Source organism: Balaenoptera ricei, chromosome 20, assembly GCF_028023285.1.
Source record: "Balaenoptera ricei isolate mBalRic1 chromosome 20, mBalRic1.hap2, whole genome shotgun sequence".
Lineage (NCBI taxonomy): Eukaryota > Metazoa > Chordata > Mammalia > Artiodactyla > Balaenopteridae > Balaenoptera > Balaenoptera ricei.
In genome coordinates this window covers 16,117,523-16,130,698 of record NC_082658.1, presented here as the reverse complement: position 1 = coordinate 16,130,698, position 13,176 = coordinate 16,117,523, and the positions used below count along the sequence as shown (strand labels likewise).

Below are 13,176 nucleotides of genomic sequence, written 5' to 3'. Positions count from 1 at the left end.
GGTACTCTCCAGGAGAATAAGAATATTGTTCCAGCATCACTGGGCTGTGGGGAAGAACGCATGACGATAAAGAAAGTAAACTGTGTCAAGGAGACTTGCTCAGGAAGGCTTTCTGAAGCAAGCTGGGCAAAAGGAGGGTATGAAAAACATAGAGATAGGGGAGAGATTGGCAGAGAATCTTAGGCAGGCTGAGATCTGAATTTCTTTCATCTATAGTGCACTTTCATGGCAACCAGATGCTTTTCCACTTTGTTAGGAATGGGGAGAAGGGAGGTAATAACACTGACCAAATGCCTACTGTATGTCAGGCACAGTTACAAGGCATTTCCTATCACTATTTCAACTTTAATTAAAGCCACTCATGGGATTAGGTGTGCTGGCCACAGTTTTCAGATGAGGAACCTGACAGGTGAAGAGACGGGGTTAGGACCTAGTTCTTTCCAACCACCAGTGCCCTGACGTTCTACATTGCCCTGCCTACCAGAATTTATAGTGGAAATATTGCCTTCACAAAATTTGTTATTTCTTCTCACCATTAGAAACCCTAAATTCTCCAGGATGGGGGAAGAACATAAACAGACCAGATGACTTTTACATTTTTCTCTACTTACCCCCACCCAAATAAAATGTAATGCTGTTTTTTTTTTTTGTAATGCTTTCTTTAAAGGGACATCAAGTCCTTTTTCTGTTATGAAGAAAACAGCCCCACAAACAACTCAGTACATTGGCAGCCTGGTTTCCGAAGTTAAACTGTGTGCTGCTAACCAATCTAATGACAAATGTCTACATCCTTGGTAGAAATGTGGTTTGGGGACCATTTATTTAGGGATTACTCAGTCAGGCATACACATTATCTCATTTCATCCTCCAACAGTCCTGTGAGGTTTTTAACACCATTTGATGGATAAAGAAACTGAGGCTTAGAGAAGTTAAATATCTTGCCTAAGGCCACACAGCTGGTAAGAGGCAGGGCCAAGATGAAAACCAGGGCCCTTGACTAGGAAATTTGTCCTCTTAGCCACCACACTGCAGGCCCCTTCTAGAAAAGGTGCACGTAAGGTCCCCTGCTCAGTAATATATGCCAGATGGTGGACATTATGAAACATTTAAGAAGATGCTGGACATTCATTAGTGTGGTACAGGTGAAAGGGCAAAAGAGTGCTAGAACTACTTTAGTTTTCCCCAGTGTCTTTCTCAAAACACCTCTCCCATGAGTACCTGAAACCACCAACCAGCCAGCAAAAAACCAGGGTGGTGGTTCCAAACATCAAATAGGAAACCACTGAATACCCTGATCCCCCCACTGGAGATTGTCATATGCCTACCTTTTAGGCTCTAAGTAGTACTGAAATAAAGGATTCCACTTAACTTTAACCTAGAGTTTCCCGAGATCCAATGTACATCTACTCCCTTTAAAGCATTTAACCTATCGAGATGTGCAGAGCACAGCTTGGGGAACACCAGCGCCCTGGTCCTCTCTGTGACTATGAACATGAACCTGGAGGACTTGTCACACACTGAAGGCAGGAAGGACCAGATGATCAACGTGCACATCTAGATGAATCCATGTTTGAGCCTTCTGAAGCTGATGGGAATTGGGCCTTTGCATGGGGAGTGTCACCATTTGCCAGTCTATGACAAGTTGAGTCTCACAAAGTTGCCCTGTGAGCAAACACAATTAATAAATTTATTTCTGGCCACGGGGCATGTGGGATCTTAGTTCCCCGACCAGGGATTGAACCCGAGCCCCCTGCATTGGAAACAGTCTTAACCACTGAACTGCCAGGGAAGTCCCAGTAAACACACTTTAAACAAGTTGGTTCATGAACCCAAGGTTAAATCACATTGTGAGAACCATCTGACAACAACAGAGCTTATTTTGAAATTATCCACCCATTGTTCTTTTTCCTTACTGTTGATATTTGATATTTTCATTTATACGATGCTTATAAACAGAAGCAGCTCATTTTTGTGGTAAGCAAATTCATTAAATTCCTATGAGCAATTCCTGTTGGGATGAGTGTTAAATGTGGAGTGGGGCTGTGAACAGACCTATGGCAGTGTAAGTTCTTTGACATGCAGAGGAAAACGCACTAGGCAAAGTGAAACTAAAAATCTCATCTTTTCCTGTATTTCAGTAACTACTTTTATTTTTTAAAAAATAATTACCTCAGGGACTTCCCCAAGTGGTCCAGTGGTTAAGACTCCGTGCTCCCAATGCAGGGGGAACGGGTTTGATCCCGTGGTCGGGAACTGGTCGGGGGAACTAAGATCTCCCATGCCGCATGGTGTGGCCAAAAAAAAAAAATTAGCTCAAAAAATGGAATCATAGCCTTATTATTATCTTATTATCCTCTAGTCCAAACTCCTTCACAGATGAGGTTGGCGAAACTTGAAAGGTTAGGTAACTGGTCCATGCAGCTTCTCTGTGAAAGAGCTGGCTGGAACTCAGCTCCAACTCTGTCTGGTGTTCTTCCTTTTAAACTCTTCTCATTTGAGACATTCCAGTGTCATTTTAAGGAGTTACTTTTTTGATCATTCGCTAAAATGACAGAGCTTGCCTCACTTGCTTTTCGAGTTGTAGGGGAAGGTACTCTTGGTTCTCCTGCTCTCTTGATAGTCCTTCACCTTGCCCTTTTTCCTACCCTCCTCTGCCTGGAACTTGCTCTCCCCCTCCCCTTCAGACATTGTTATCTTTGGAAATACGTGTGTGCACAGGGCCCAACCTGGCTGTGTTCGAAGCAAGGTGACTCTTGGTTGAATGGAGTTTTTCCACAGTGCTTGAATTTGTCCAAGGCTTTGGAAGGCTGGGCAACTAACAAAAAGTAAACTGCCATCCTTTGCCCTTCCAGCAGGTCTGTGTTCCATTAATACAGGATGAATTAAGAATAAGGAAGAAAGAAAGGCAGAAACGCCACTTGAAGTACTTGCCTAGCCCCTGGAAAAGTTCAAGGCTCTTGTTCATTATCTGAATTTTTCCCAAGTGATTTGCCTGTAGTCCTTAAGTCATCTTCAGACATCTGATCAAGGCGGCATCAAAGGAAAATAAAAAGTTGGGTATCTGCGTTGAAGTCAGTGTCCTGGCTCATAGAAGTCCGTGGAGAATGTGATTTTTTCTCCGGTGCTGGGTGATCAAAATGGGAGGCTTTTTCTGTGCAGGAAGCCCTCCTAGCTGCGGGAGCTACTGCGCCCTTTCACATTTCCCATTCCTCAGCAGACACTGAGGGGCAGGCCTGTTTTCTCCGTTCTTGCCCTTACCCTCCGAGCCCCCTAAGTACCCAGGAGGGCCTTGTTTTTAATCAAAGGTTGAAATGGAACCTCCCCCCGGGGGCACCGAGAGAGTCCCTTTGGGGCAGCATCCTGGTGGGGGTGGGGACTCAGCCTTGATCCCAGAGGACCTCTTGTCCCTGGAGACGTCCTGCCAACCAGGTACGTGGAGGTGAAGCGCTGTCCGCTTTCCAAGGCGGCTTGGATTTGGGGAGTGGGAGGGTGAGTTTGGAGAGTGGCGGGGCGTGGGAGCCAGCCAACACGGGTGGGCACAGCCAACTCACTAACTGGGCGTCTCCGGGGAAGTTCGGGCGGGGTTCGCCGGCTCACGGGCTTTCTTCCTCTAAAATCCATCCTGGGCAGAGCAACCCCACTTCTCACCCAGACTCGTGGAGACCAGGGATTAGGCTGGCGCGGGGTTCGACGAGGCGGATCGGGGAAGCGCCCGGCCCCGGTGGCGAGGCCCCTCTAGCTCCGGTCCGCGACCCAGGGCGCCGGCCCAACCTCCTCGGCTGGGGCCGGTCCCGCGGGGCGAGGGCCGATTTTACGGAGGCGGCAGTGGGGGCTCCGGAGCTCCGGACCTGTCCGACCTCTCCTCGCGTCGCTGCCGGTCCGCCGGCGCCGCCCGTCCGCCCGCCCTCCCTCAGCCGCCCGGCAAGGCGGCGGCCTCCTCAGCCGGCGCGGGGTCCCCTGGTTAACCCCTGCCCGCCAGCCCGGCCGCTGATTGGAGGAGGCGGGGCGCCGGGGCAGCGGGGACCCCCCCACCTTCCTCGTCCCCTCCCCCTCCTCCCCCACTGTCGGCTCTTCCCCCACCCCCATTGGACCCCCCCCTGCCTCCCAGCCGTGCAAATCTCGCGAGGAAACACGCGGTTTCACTAGTGTGTTTACACCGATCACTACTAATCCGGACCGAACCGATCCGGATTAAGGGGCCGGAGGCGGGTCCTGGGCACCAGCGGTTCCGACCCCCCCGCCCTCCACGCCGCACCCGAGTGGCCCCTAGCCGAGTGGGCCCCCACCTCCCGGCCGGGCCTGGGCCCTTCTGTGCCTCCCTTGGCCTTTGTCCGGCGCCAGGAGACCGGTCCCGCGCCCCCCGCGGCCGCCCGGGCCCGGGCCCGCGTCGGGCGCCTGGCTCTGTACGCGAGCCCGGGGATCTGCGGCCTCCGAGGCCCCCCTCCCCCGCCCGCTCTTTCGTGGAGCCCGGCGCCGGCGGCGGCTGCCCGGGCGGGGGGTTGCGGTGCTCAGGAGAGGCCCCGGCTCCGCCCCGGGCCTGCCCAGGGGGAGAGCAGAGCGGTCCTCAGCCGGGTCGGGTCGGGGCCCCTCCCGGGAGGAGCGTGGAGCGGCGGCAGCGGCGGCGGCAGGTGAGAGGCTGAGCCCCGAGCGGGGGAGGGCGCCGGGCCTGAGGCATTAACCGTCCGGGCGACCCCCTCGGCTGAGGAGGCTGCGGCCCGGGCCCACACAGGGGCCGGCGCCGGGCCGCAGCTCCTCGGCTCTGAGGCGGGAGGGGCTTTCCGAGGGCTGCGGGTCGCTGAGGGGCCGGGCCGAAGATGGGGGAGGCCCAGGCGGCCCCGGCCTGGGAGTGGGGCCGGCGGCCGGCGGGGAGAGGGGGGCGCCCGGGCAGCTGGAGGCCCCGGCAGCTTCCCGGGCGCCCCCGAGAGCTGGCCCGCCCTCCCTCCGTGACAGGTGGGCCTGGAGTTGGGGAAAGTTTGGAGCCGGCGGGAGGCGAGGGGCGCCGGGACCAGGCCCCATCGGTCCTGCTTCCTGGCTGTGGGCTACAGGGAGGATCCCAGTCTAAGGCCCTGCTGGAATGGAACAGAGTGGATCTTTCCTTAACATGAGTTGACATTAAATGGAATAACCGCTGGGGCGTCATTTTCCGGGCCGGGCCTGAGGATGGAGGTTTAGGAAACGTGCCGAGAGACCCTGGGTCTTGAAGGGAGGTTGCAACCTCTGCCATTCCGGCCTCGATTAGGGCAGGGCGAGACGCGAGGAAGGCCACTTAGGGAAACACTCTCTCAATCTCTTTTCTTCTTCTTTTTTTCTTTCCTTTTTCTTTTTTAAGATGCCTTTGTACCCTTCCGAGAATTTCCTAATTCCCTCTGTAACCTGCACTTGCCTGTGTGGGTGAAACTTTAATTTGCCACCCTTTCATTCCCCTTTGCCCCAGGCTCTCAATCCAGGAAGGGAAATGAAACTGGAGGACTTTGTAGGGGTTGTTACTGGAAATTGTGGAGGTGTTAGATTGCAGAGGAGCATGGTTCATTCATGTTTTCAGTGAACTTTTAAATCATGCCAATCATTCCAATAACTATTTAATAATATGTTCAGAGGGGTTCTATGTAATGGTATATGCACCTCTTCTACTTCTAATATTGGGGAGGTTTCCAATGGGTTCTGCAAGAGTTGATCTCTTGCAAACGATGGAGGTATTTGCTGAGAGTAGCCTGTGCATTAATTGGTCGTGGAAGGAGTTTAAAAATGGTGTCCTCCTGCCCCTCCCTGCTTGGAAGGAGTGCTAAAAGCAGATGTCTAGAGAAACCTACTGCTCCAGGGAGTGGCAGAGAAAGATTTTGTAAAGGGATGGTTATGGAGCTATACTAATTTCCTGAGTGAATGCCGGTTGATGGTTTTACCATGGGTTCTCTATTAAATTTGAAGTAATTCCTTTTTTCATGAGCTACTATCTGCTCCTCAGAGCAAGGAGGCATATAATAGCATTATTTTAAGTTATTAGTAGCTTCTGATTCATGCTGTATTTTTTTTTTTTTTTTTTGGCTGCATTGGGTCTTCGTTGCTGCGTGTGGGCTTTCTCTAGTTGTGGTGAGCGGGGGGTTACTCACTGCGGTGGCTCATCTTGTTGCGGAGCACGGGCTCTGGGCGCGCGGGCTTCAGTAGTTGTGGCACACAGGCTCAGTAGTTGTGGCTCGCGGGCTCTAGAGTGCAGGCTCAGTAGTTGTGGCGCACGGGCTTAGTTGCTCCGCGGCATGTGGGATCTTCACGGACCAGGGCTCGAACCCGTGTCCCCTGTATTGGCAGGCGGATTCTCAACCACTGCTCAGAAGAGGACTTTTGAGCCACTTTATAATTTTAAATGTATTACTGTTTGATGCAGCACATTGTAGTTTATTACTTGTATGCCATATTTATTTGAGGTTTACCTGTACGTGACCATCCGGTGAAATAATTACTCTGAGTTTTGTTATATTTAAAAATCGGTTCCTCATGTTTTAGCTTTTATGGTCTCACAGGTACTTTTTCTTTTTCAGTAGAAATGATGGAAGAATTGCATAGCCTGGACCCCCGACGGCAGGAATTATTAGAGGCCAGGTTTACTGGAGTTGGTGTTAGTAAGGTGAGTAAAATGATGATAACAAACACTGCTTAGAGTCTAATGTAAACACATTTAAAAACTAAGAGCAATTTGGGTGGATCATACAGATACACTGAAGGGGAGACGATTTGGCTTACGATTCCAATGAACTTTTAAGTCCTACCAGTTGTTCCAGTCATTTAACAGTATGCTTGAAGGTACTCTCTATGGGAGGATATACTTCTTTTTACCCTCTAATATGGGAGAGGTTTCCCATGGGTCTGTTGCAAGGATATTAACAGGATGTGTATATAGATTCTATGCCACATTTTGTCAAAGCTCAGCCACTCAGAAAAAACTGTTAATGAAAAGGTATTGGCATAGCTTCATTACGCTGGACTTTCTGGATAGTTATATGTATGTAGAGTTTTGAAAAATCTGCCTCTGCTAAGTCTGTCAGTTCTCCAAATCTGCAGTTCAGCAGATTCCTCCTGGTTGTACCCCCAGACTGCTTTTTCTCTCCTTCTGTTTTTCCTTCTTGTTCATTCTTTATTTTGTTCCAGGAGCATAAAATAAGATCAGGCCTCATTAATGAGCGGGTGTTAAGTTAAGCAGTGTTATGGCTTCCTATGCATTCTTATATACCTGCTACCTCACCCCTCTGCTCTCATAGGATGGCTTTAGTACAAAATGTAAAACAGATTTATGATTTTAATACAATATATGAAATATATTTGTGATGTTTTATTTAAAATCTTCACCAATCCAAGATGTTGCTTCCTTGGGCTTGAGACTCGAGAATTTTTGATCTTTGACTTCATGTGATACATTCCTTCCTGTGCTTTTCAAGAAATCTTATTTCTCATGGTGACTTAGATCTTAGTCTCATGCTTTGGTCAGTAGCTTCTTAATTTTTATTTATTTATTTATTTAGGCTGTGTTGGGTCTTTGTTGCTGCACGCGGGCTTTCTCTAGTTGCCGCGAGCGAGGGTAACTCTTCATCGCGGTGCGCGGGCTTCTCATTGCAGTGGCTTCTCTTGTTGCGGAGCACGGGCTCTAGGCGTGCGGGCTGCAGTAGTTATGGCACTTGGGTTCAGTAGTTGTGGCTCGTGGGGTCTAGAGAGCAAACTCAGTAGTTGTGGCGCATGGGCTTAGTTGCTCCGTGGCATGTGGGATCTTCCCGAACCAGGGCTCGAACCCATGTCCCCTGCATTAGCAAGCGGGTTCTTAACCACTGTGCCACCAGGGAAGCCCCAGTAGCTTCTTAAAGGAGGAGGTGTTTGTCAGGGTTTAGTTGGAAAAACTGGCTGCTTTGAGGAGTCTCATAATTTTGGTGAGTTGGAATAGCCTGATAGTTTTTGTTCATTCAACAGCCAATGAGTACCTGCTGCATACTAGGCATTGTGCAGGGTGTTAGGGATGACGCCTCAGTACAGTGCTTCCAGGCCCCCCCGCAGTGTGGAGAGGGCAAGTGCTATAGACAGAGAGCTGATGCTGTGATGAGAGCTGTATTAGAGCTGTGGTGAGGTGCGGGAACACAGGATTTGTCACACATTTTGTAATTCTTGGTTTCTTGGCTTCTTTAATTAAGTAACTGACTTTTGTGGCACTTTGGAGCAGCTATACTCCTGACTGTTACTGTATATTAAAGTTACGTGTGTAAATGTAAATTCTCTGATCTAGGTGAAGTAGCTTCAACTGTAAGTGAGCAGTATATTTGAGTATTAAATTGATTTCTGATTCAATTGATTACCTAATAATAACCTTTGTTGTGTCTTTTAACTGGGGAATTCAGCAAAAGGCTCCTATCCAAATCTGTCTGTTCATATGGTCACCTACTGAGTAAAAGTGAGTTTGTATTCAAATTGTATACGGTTTAAACTCATTGGGCTTCCTTGTTAGGATGCTTTTCTTTCCTTCTGTTTTTAGGTTCATGGTAGCTGTATCCAAGCATACTTTCCATGGGGTAGAGCGTAAGTTATGGGAATGAGTAACATTGTGAATTTTGCTGCCCAGGCCCGACCTAAAATCATGTAACTAAGGTGTCAGAAAACTTTATCTGTTTAATAGGAAGTTCTCCCTTTGATACATAGAAAGAAGTTCCTTTATATCCAAAAGCTTTTATGCCATTAATTGTATGTTATTTTTGAAGTTTCCAATCATGGTAAGTATATTGATTAAAATAAATTTGTTATTCATGGACTAGCAGGAGAGTATTTTTACCCATAGCAAAGAAACTTGGGAAGAAAAAAAAAAAAAAGGCAAGTAAATTATCCTGTGTTTTGTGGAGTTAGGAAGAGGAAAAAGAAAATCTCCATTTTGCAGGACTTTTGCCTGCAAGACATTGTATCTCTCAGACCACTGATTTGAAACAGGAGTGGGGAGGTGGCCACAGTACTGGGAGAAAAGGTGCTTTTGGATAAACTCCTCCTTCTAGCTTGAAATTCCTCATTATGGGTCATAATTTCTCAATGAGGATGTCACTGTGTTGATGACAGCTTTCATTTTTGCAGAGATCATGAGCACTTTCAGCCCTTGCTCCAAATGGGAGAGCAGAGTGACTTTCCTGTGATAGTGCCATCTAGCGGGACTGGTGCAGCCTCATGGGCTGTCTCTTGAGTTTCTGCTAACTATTCATAACATTTTCAGTACTTTTTGATGTCCATAGAAGGAAGAAAGTCAGTGCCACTGTGGATTCTTTCCTAGTGGACAGGGTGTTTTAAGTAGCTGCAGTCTTTGAACTTCCTGGTTATTGTAGATATTCTGTCATGTTGCCTTGAGTGTTTTGTACCTGCAAATTGGATATACATCACAAAACTTAGGCTAAAAGAAAATGGCCAAGCCACCGCATTTATCACTTTCAGTATTTAAGTTGCTCTTTACTTATATTTAGGTTATTGGCAAATTAAAAATTTTCCTGTACATTGCATTTATATGCATTAATTTTATATAATTTTATGTATAATATTTAACTTATAATGATTGGTAAAACAAAGGCATTTGTTTTGCGCTTTGGGATGCACCATGTGGTTTTGTTTAAGAGATTGATGCTTTCTGTCATCAGTGAGTTGATAATAGAGGAAGGTAACCTGATGTGCACTAAGCTATAGCTGACTTTCCTCTAGTCTAGCTGCCACTTTTTAGGAGGACCTGTAGCCATACTCTTAGCATTTTTGAGGTGATAGATTAATTGGATTATGAACCTACTTCTTCATTTCTTGTTGACTTGACATGTGAGCTATCCTTCTTTAAGTTCTCTTCCTTTAAGTGCTAGATAATCCACTTCCAGTAATGTGAAATTGACTGCACCTTGTATTCATATGTTTTCAATGAGGACTTAATGCAGTTTATATTCCCTACTCTCTCCCCTTTTGACAACTTAAATACAGGTAGTCTTGTCTCTGTGATTCTGGAGACTGTAAAGCAGGTGGATTTCCACCCTTACATGCACTGTTAACTGTACTTAGTTGAATTTTAATGCTAAGATAGTAACAAATACTCTTATAGTACTTTCTGTGTGCCAGATACTGTCCTGAGTACAATAAAAGCAATAAGTGAATTTAGATCTTTCATAACAGGGATACTAGTCTTAATAAACATTCCTTCTCTTTTTATAAGACATACTAACTAATGCCCACTGCATTGCTCCCACCAGTTGATTTATAGACTTACCAAGGGTCACTTTATGACAACTTGCACTTGTATTGTAATTATATAGTTCAATACAAAATTGTGTTAACCATTGACATATGATTGTAAAATGAAAGAATTGTCGATTCGGTGAAAACTAAGTTAATTGCCTTGGAAGGACTGAATATAAAATGAGTCAATAAGGAGATAAGTATAAAAATTTATAAAAAAAAATTTTTTTTAATCTGGAAGAATTCTTCATTTAGATCCTTGGCAAGTATCTTTAAAGTTCTTGCTTCACTTTTAAAGAAATTGAAACTGGAAATTGTAGATGATGCATTATGGGTGTGGTTTGTGTAAGACAGTGTGAAACTATAGTCAGTGGATCTATAACTCAAAAGGCCTATATCAAAAGCTTGGCAACAGAATAAACATTTATATGTTTTAAGTTCAAAGAAAACGTTTAAGGTGTTATTTTTTAGGATTCCCCACTATCACTTATTTCTTTGATTAATGTCATTGGTTTCAGTTGTATTGAATGAAATGGATTATGCAGTGTGTTGATGGTATTGACAAGAAGAGCAAAATGAGAAGCCATGAAAAGTGGGACTATCTCTTTTGGCACAGTAAGAACCTTCACTTTATAGAGCTTGAAGCAAGATCATGTAATTATAGGTAGTACCACATAGTAGATTATTGATGTCTTCTTAAAGAAAAATGATCTCTTTTCCTATCTTTTATAAATTTGTGAGTCTGATATGTGAACATTTTAAATGATCACATTTGATTCCTGAAAAGACCTTTAACCAGCCAATACCTTTCTCCTGTCATTTAGTGAATTGCATCAATTAGAAGGTGTCAGTTATCAATATCTAGTGTTAGCTATTTCACATACCAGTGCCAGTAATTTTAAACAGTGTGTTTAGGTGTTTATATTTAGTACATAGTTAGATGGTCAGTAAGCATAAGTGTTGAAAAATAGTTTATGTTTATACCGGTTAGTTTTAAGGAACTGTTGATAAATTTATTATTATGTTTGCTTTTATGTTACCTTCTCCTTTTCATTACAGATCTTCCTCGACTTACAGTGGGGTTATGTCTTGGTAAACTCATTGTAAGTTGAAAATATCAGAAGTTGAAAATGCATTTAACATACCTAACCTACCGAACACGGTAACGTAGCCTAGCCTACCTTAAACGTGCTCAGAACACTTACATTAACCTACTATTGGGCAAAATCATCTAACACAAAGTGTATTTTATAATAAAGTATTGAATATCTCATGTCATTTATTGAATACCATACTGAAAGTGAAGAGCAGAATGATTGTCTAGGTACAGAATGGTTGTAAGTGTCTTGGTTCTTTTACCCTCGTGACTGCGTGGCTCACTGGGAGCTGTGCTGATGCCGCCGCCCAGCGTCATGAGAGAGTGTTGTGTCACGTATTACTAGCCTGGGAAAAGATCACAATTCAAAATGTGGAGTATGGTTTTAACTGAATGTATATCATTTTTGCACCATCATAAGGTTGAAAAATCATTAAGTGGAACAATTATAAGTCGGGGACCATCTGTACTTTAGTATTTATTTAATTCTACCCTCATTTCACATGTAGTCAAGTATCAACTCATTTCTCTTCTTTCTCTAGTATTTGTCTGCCCCACTGCTACTGCCTTAATCCAGACCTTCCTCATTCATAACTGTAATAGCTAGTTTCTCCTAATCCCATTCATCTTTTTGTAAACTGCCACCAGTTATATTTCTAAAAATACCAATATTATTGTTTTACTCCCTTGCTTTAAAGGCTCCACATTGTCTACTGGATAGAGTTAAAACTCCCTAGCCAAACTTTTTAACTTCATGGATCATTGTCTACTCCCCCACTGCTGGGCGCTGCTGCCTCAAACCATGACTGATCTTCTAACCTGTAATGTTAGTAAACAGGGTTATGCTGTCTCCTCTACCGTTCCTTTTTATTTGTCAAATGAACTTCCAGTTTACTTTTCAAAGCATAATCCAGATATCCCTTCTGTATAGCTTTTCCAGATAGCTGCACCATCTACTTGCATTATCTTATTAGCACCTGATAACCTACTTTTATTATAACACATTTGTTTTCCCCATTAGTCTCCTTGAGAACGTGGGTGATAACCTTTATTTCTGACTATTCAAGTGCTCAGCACATTGTATACACTGAATAAATCTTTGTTGAATTGGAAAAGAGTATTGAGAAGATGAAAATAGAGTTAATTGTCACCCATATAGGCATGTTTCTTCTTTTAATCTAGCTCCAAACTCTTGTCTAAGTTTGCATTTAAAGCAATGACATATATTTGGGCTTAAATCTTCCTTATGTTTCTTTTAAAATCTTTCTTATGCTTCTTTTACCTTCTTTTGAAATTTTTTTTTTATTTATTGAGTAATTATCTGCTATGAGAGACAAACATTCTCATACTATTTTCCCCCCTACCTTCAAATTTTTGTCAGTTATATTATTATTTATTTTTAATATTCCATTTTTCCACCTTCTAGTTTGAAAGTTATGCGCTCTTTTATTGGTTACCACAGAAATTACAATATGTATCCTTAATTTATCAAAGATTAATGTTAAATCAATACCTTTGCCCTCCTTTTTGTCAATATAAGGGCCTTGAACATTTAACTCCATTATTCCTCTCCCACCTCACATGCTGTTGTTCTGTATTTAATTGTATATGTATATATATTTAACTAGTAGGCTTTTAGAGCAGTTTTGTATTTATAGAAAATTGATCAGTTAATACAGAGAGTTGTCATATACTACCATCCCATCCCTCCAGTTTCCCCTATTATTAACATGTTGCGTAAGTGTGGTAGACTTGTTACAATTGATAAACCGGTATTGATACATTATTATTAATGAAAGTCCATAGTTTAACATTAGAATTTACTCTTCGTGTTGTACAGTTCTATGGCTTTTGGTAAATGA

General features: G+C 44.4%; 1 protein-coding gene across 2 annotated transcripts in view; it reads left to right on the top strand.

Moving 5' to 3' along the window:
- Window positions 1-4,299: 4,299 nt before the first annotated feature.
- The window catches only part of TLK2 (tousled like kinase 2), a 106,844-nt gene continuing 97,967 nt past the window's right edge, over window positions 4,300-13,176 (top strand). Inside the window, exons 1-2 of one of the 2 annotated variants that reach the window (XM_059907330.1) lie at window positions 4,300-4,628; window positions 6,537-6,619. In XM_059907330.1, coding sequence (XP_059763313.1) covers window positions 6,539-6,619 — 81 coding nt within the window. In that variant the 5' untranslated portion in view covers window positions 4,300-4,628; window positions 6,537-6,538. Of the gene's footprint in view, window positions 4,629-6,533; window positions 6,620-13,176 lie in introns of both variants that reach the window. The other variant, XM_059907329.1, reaches the window with a different exon arrangement.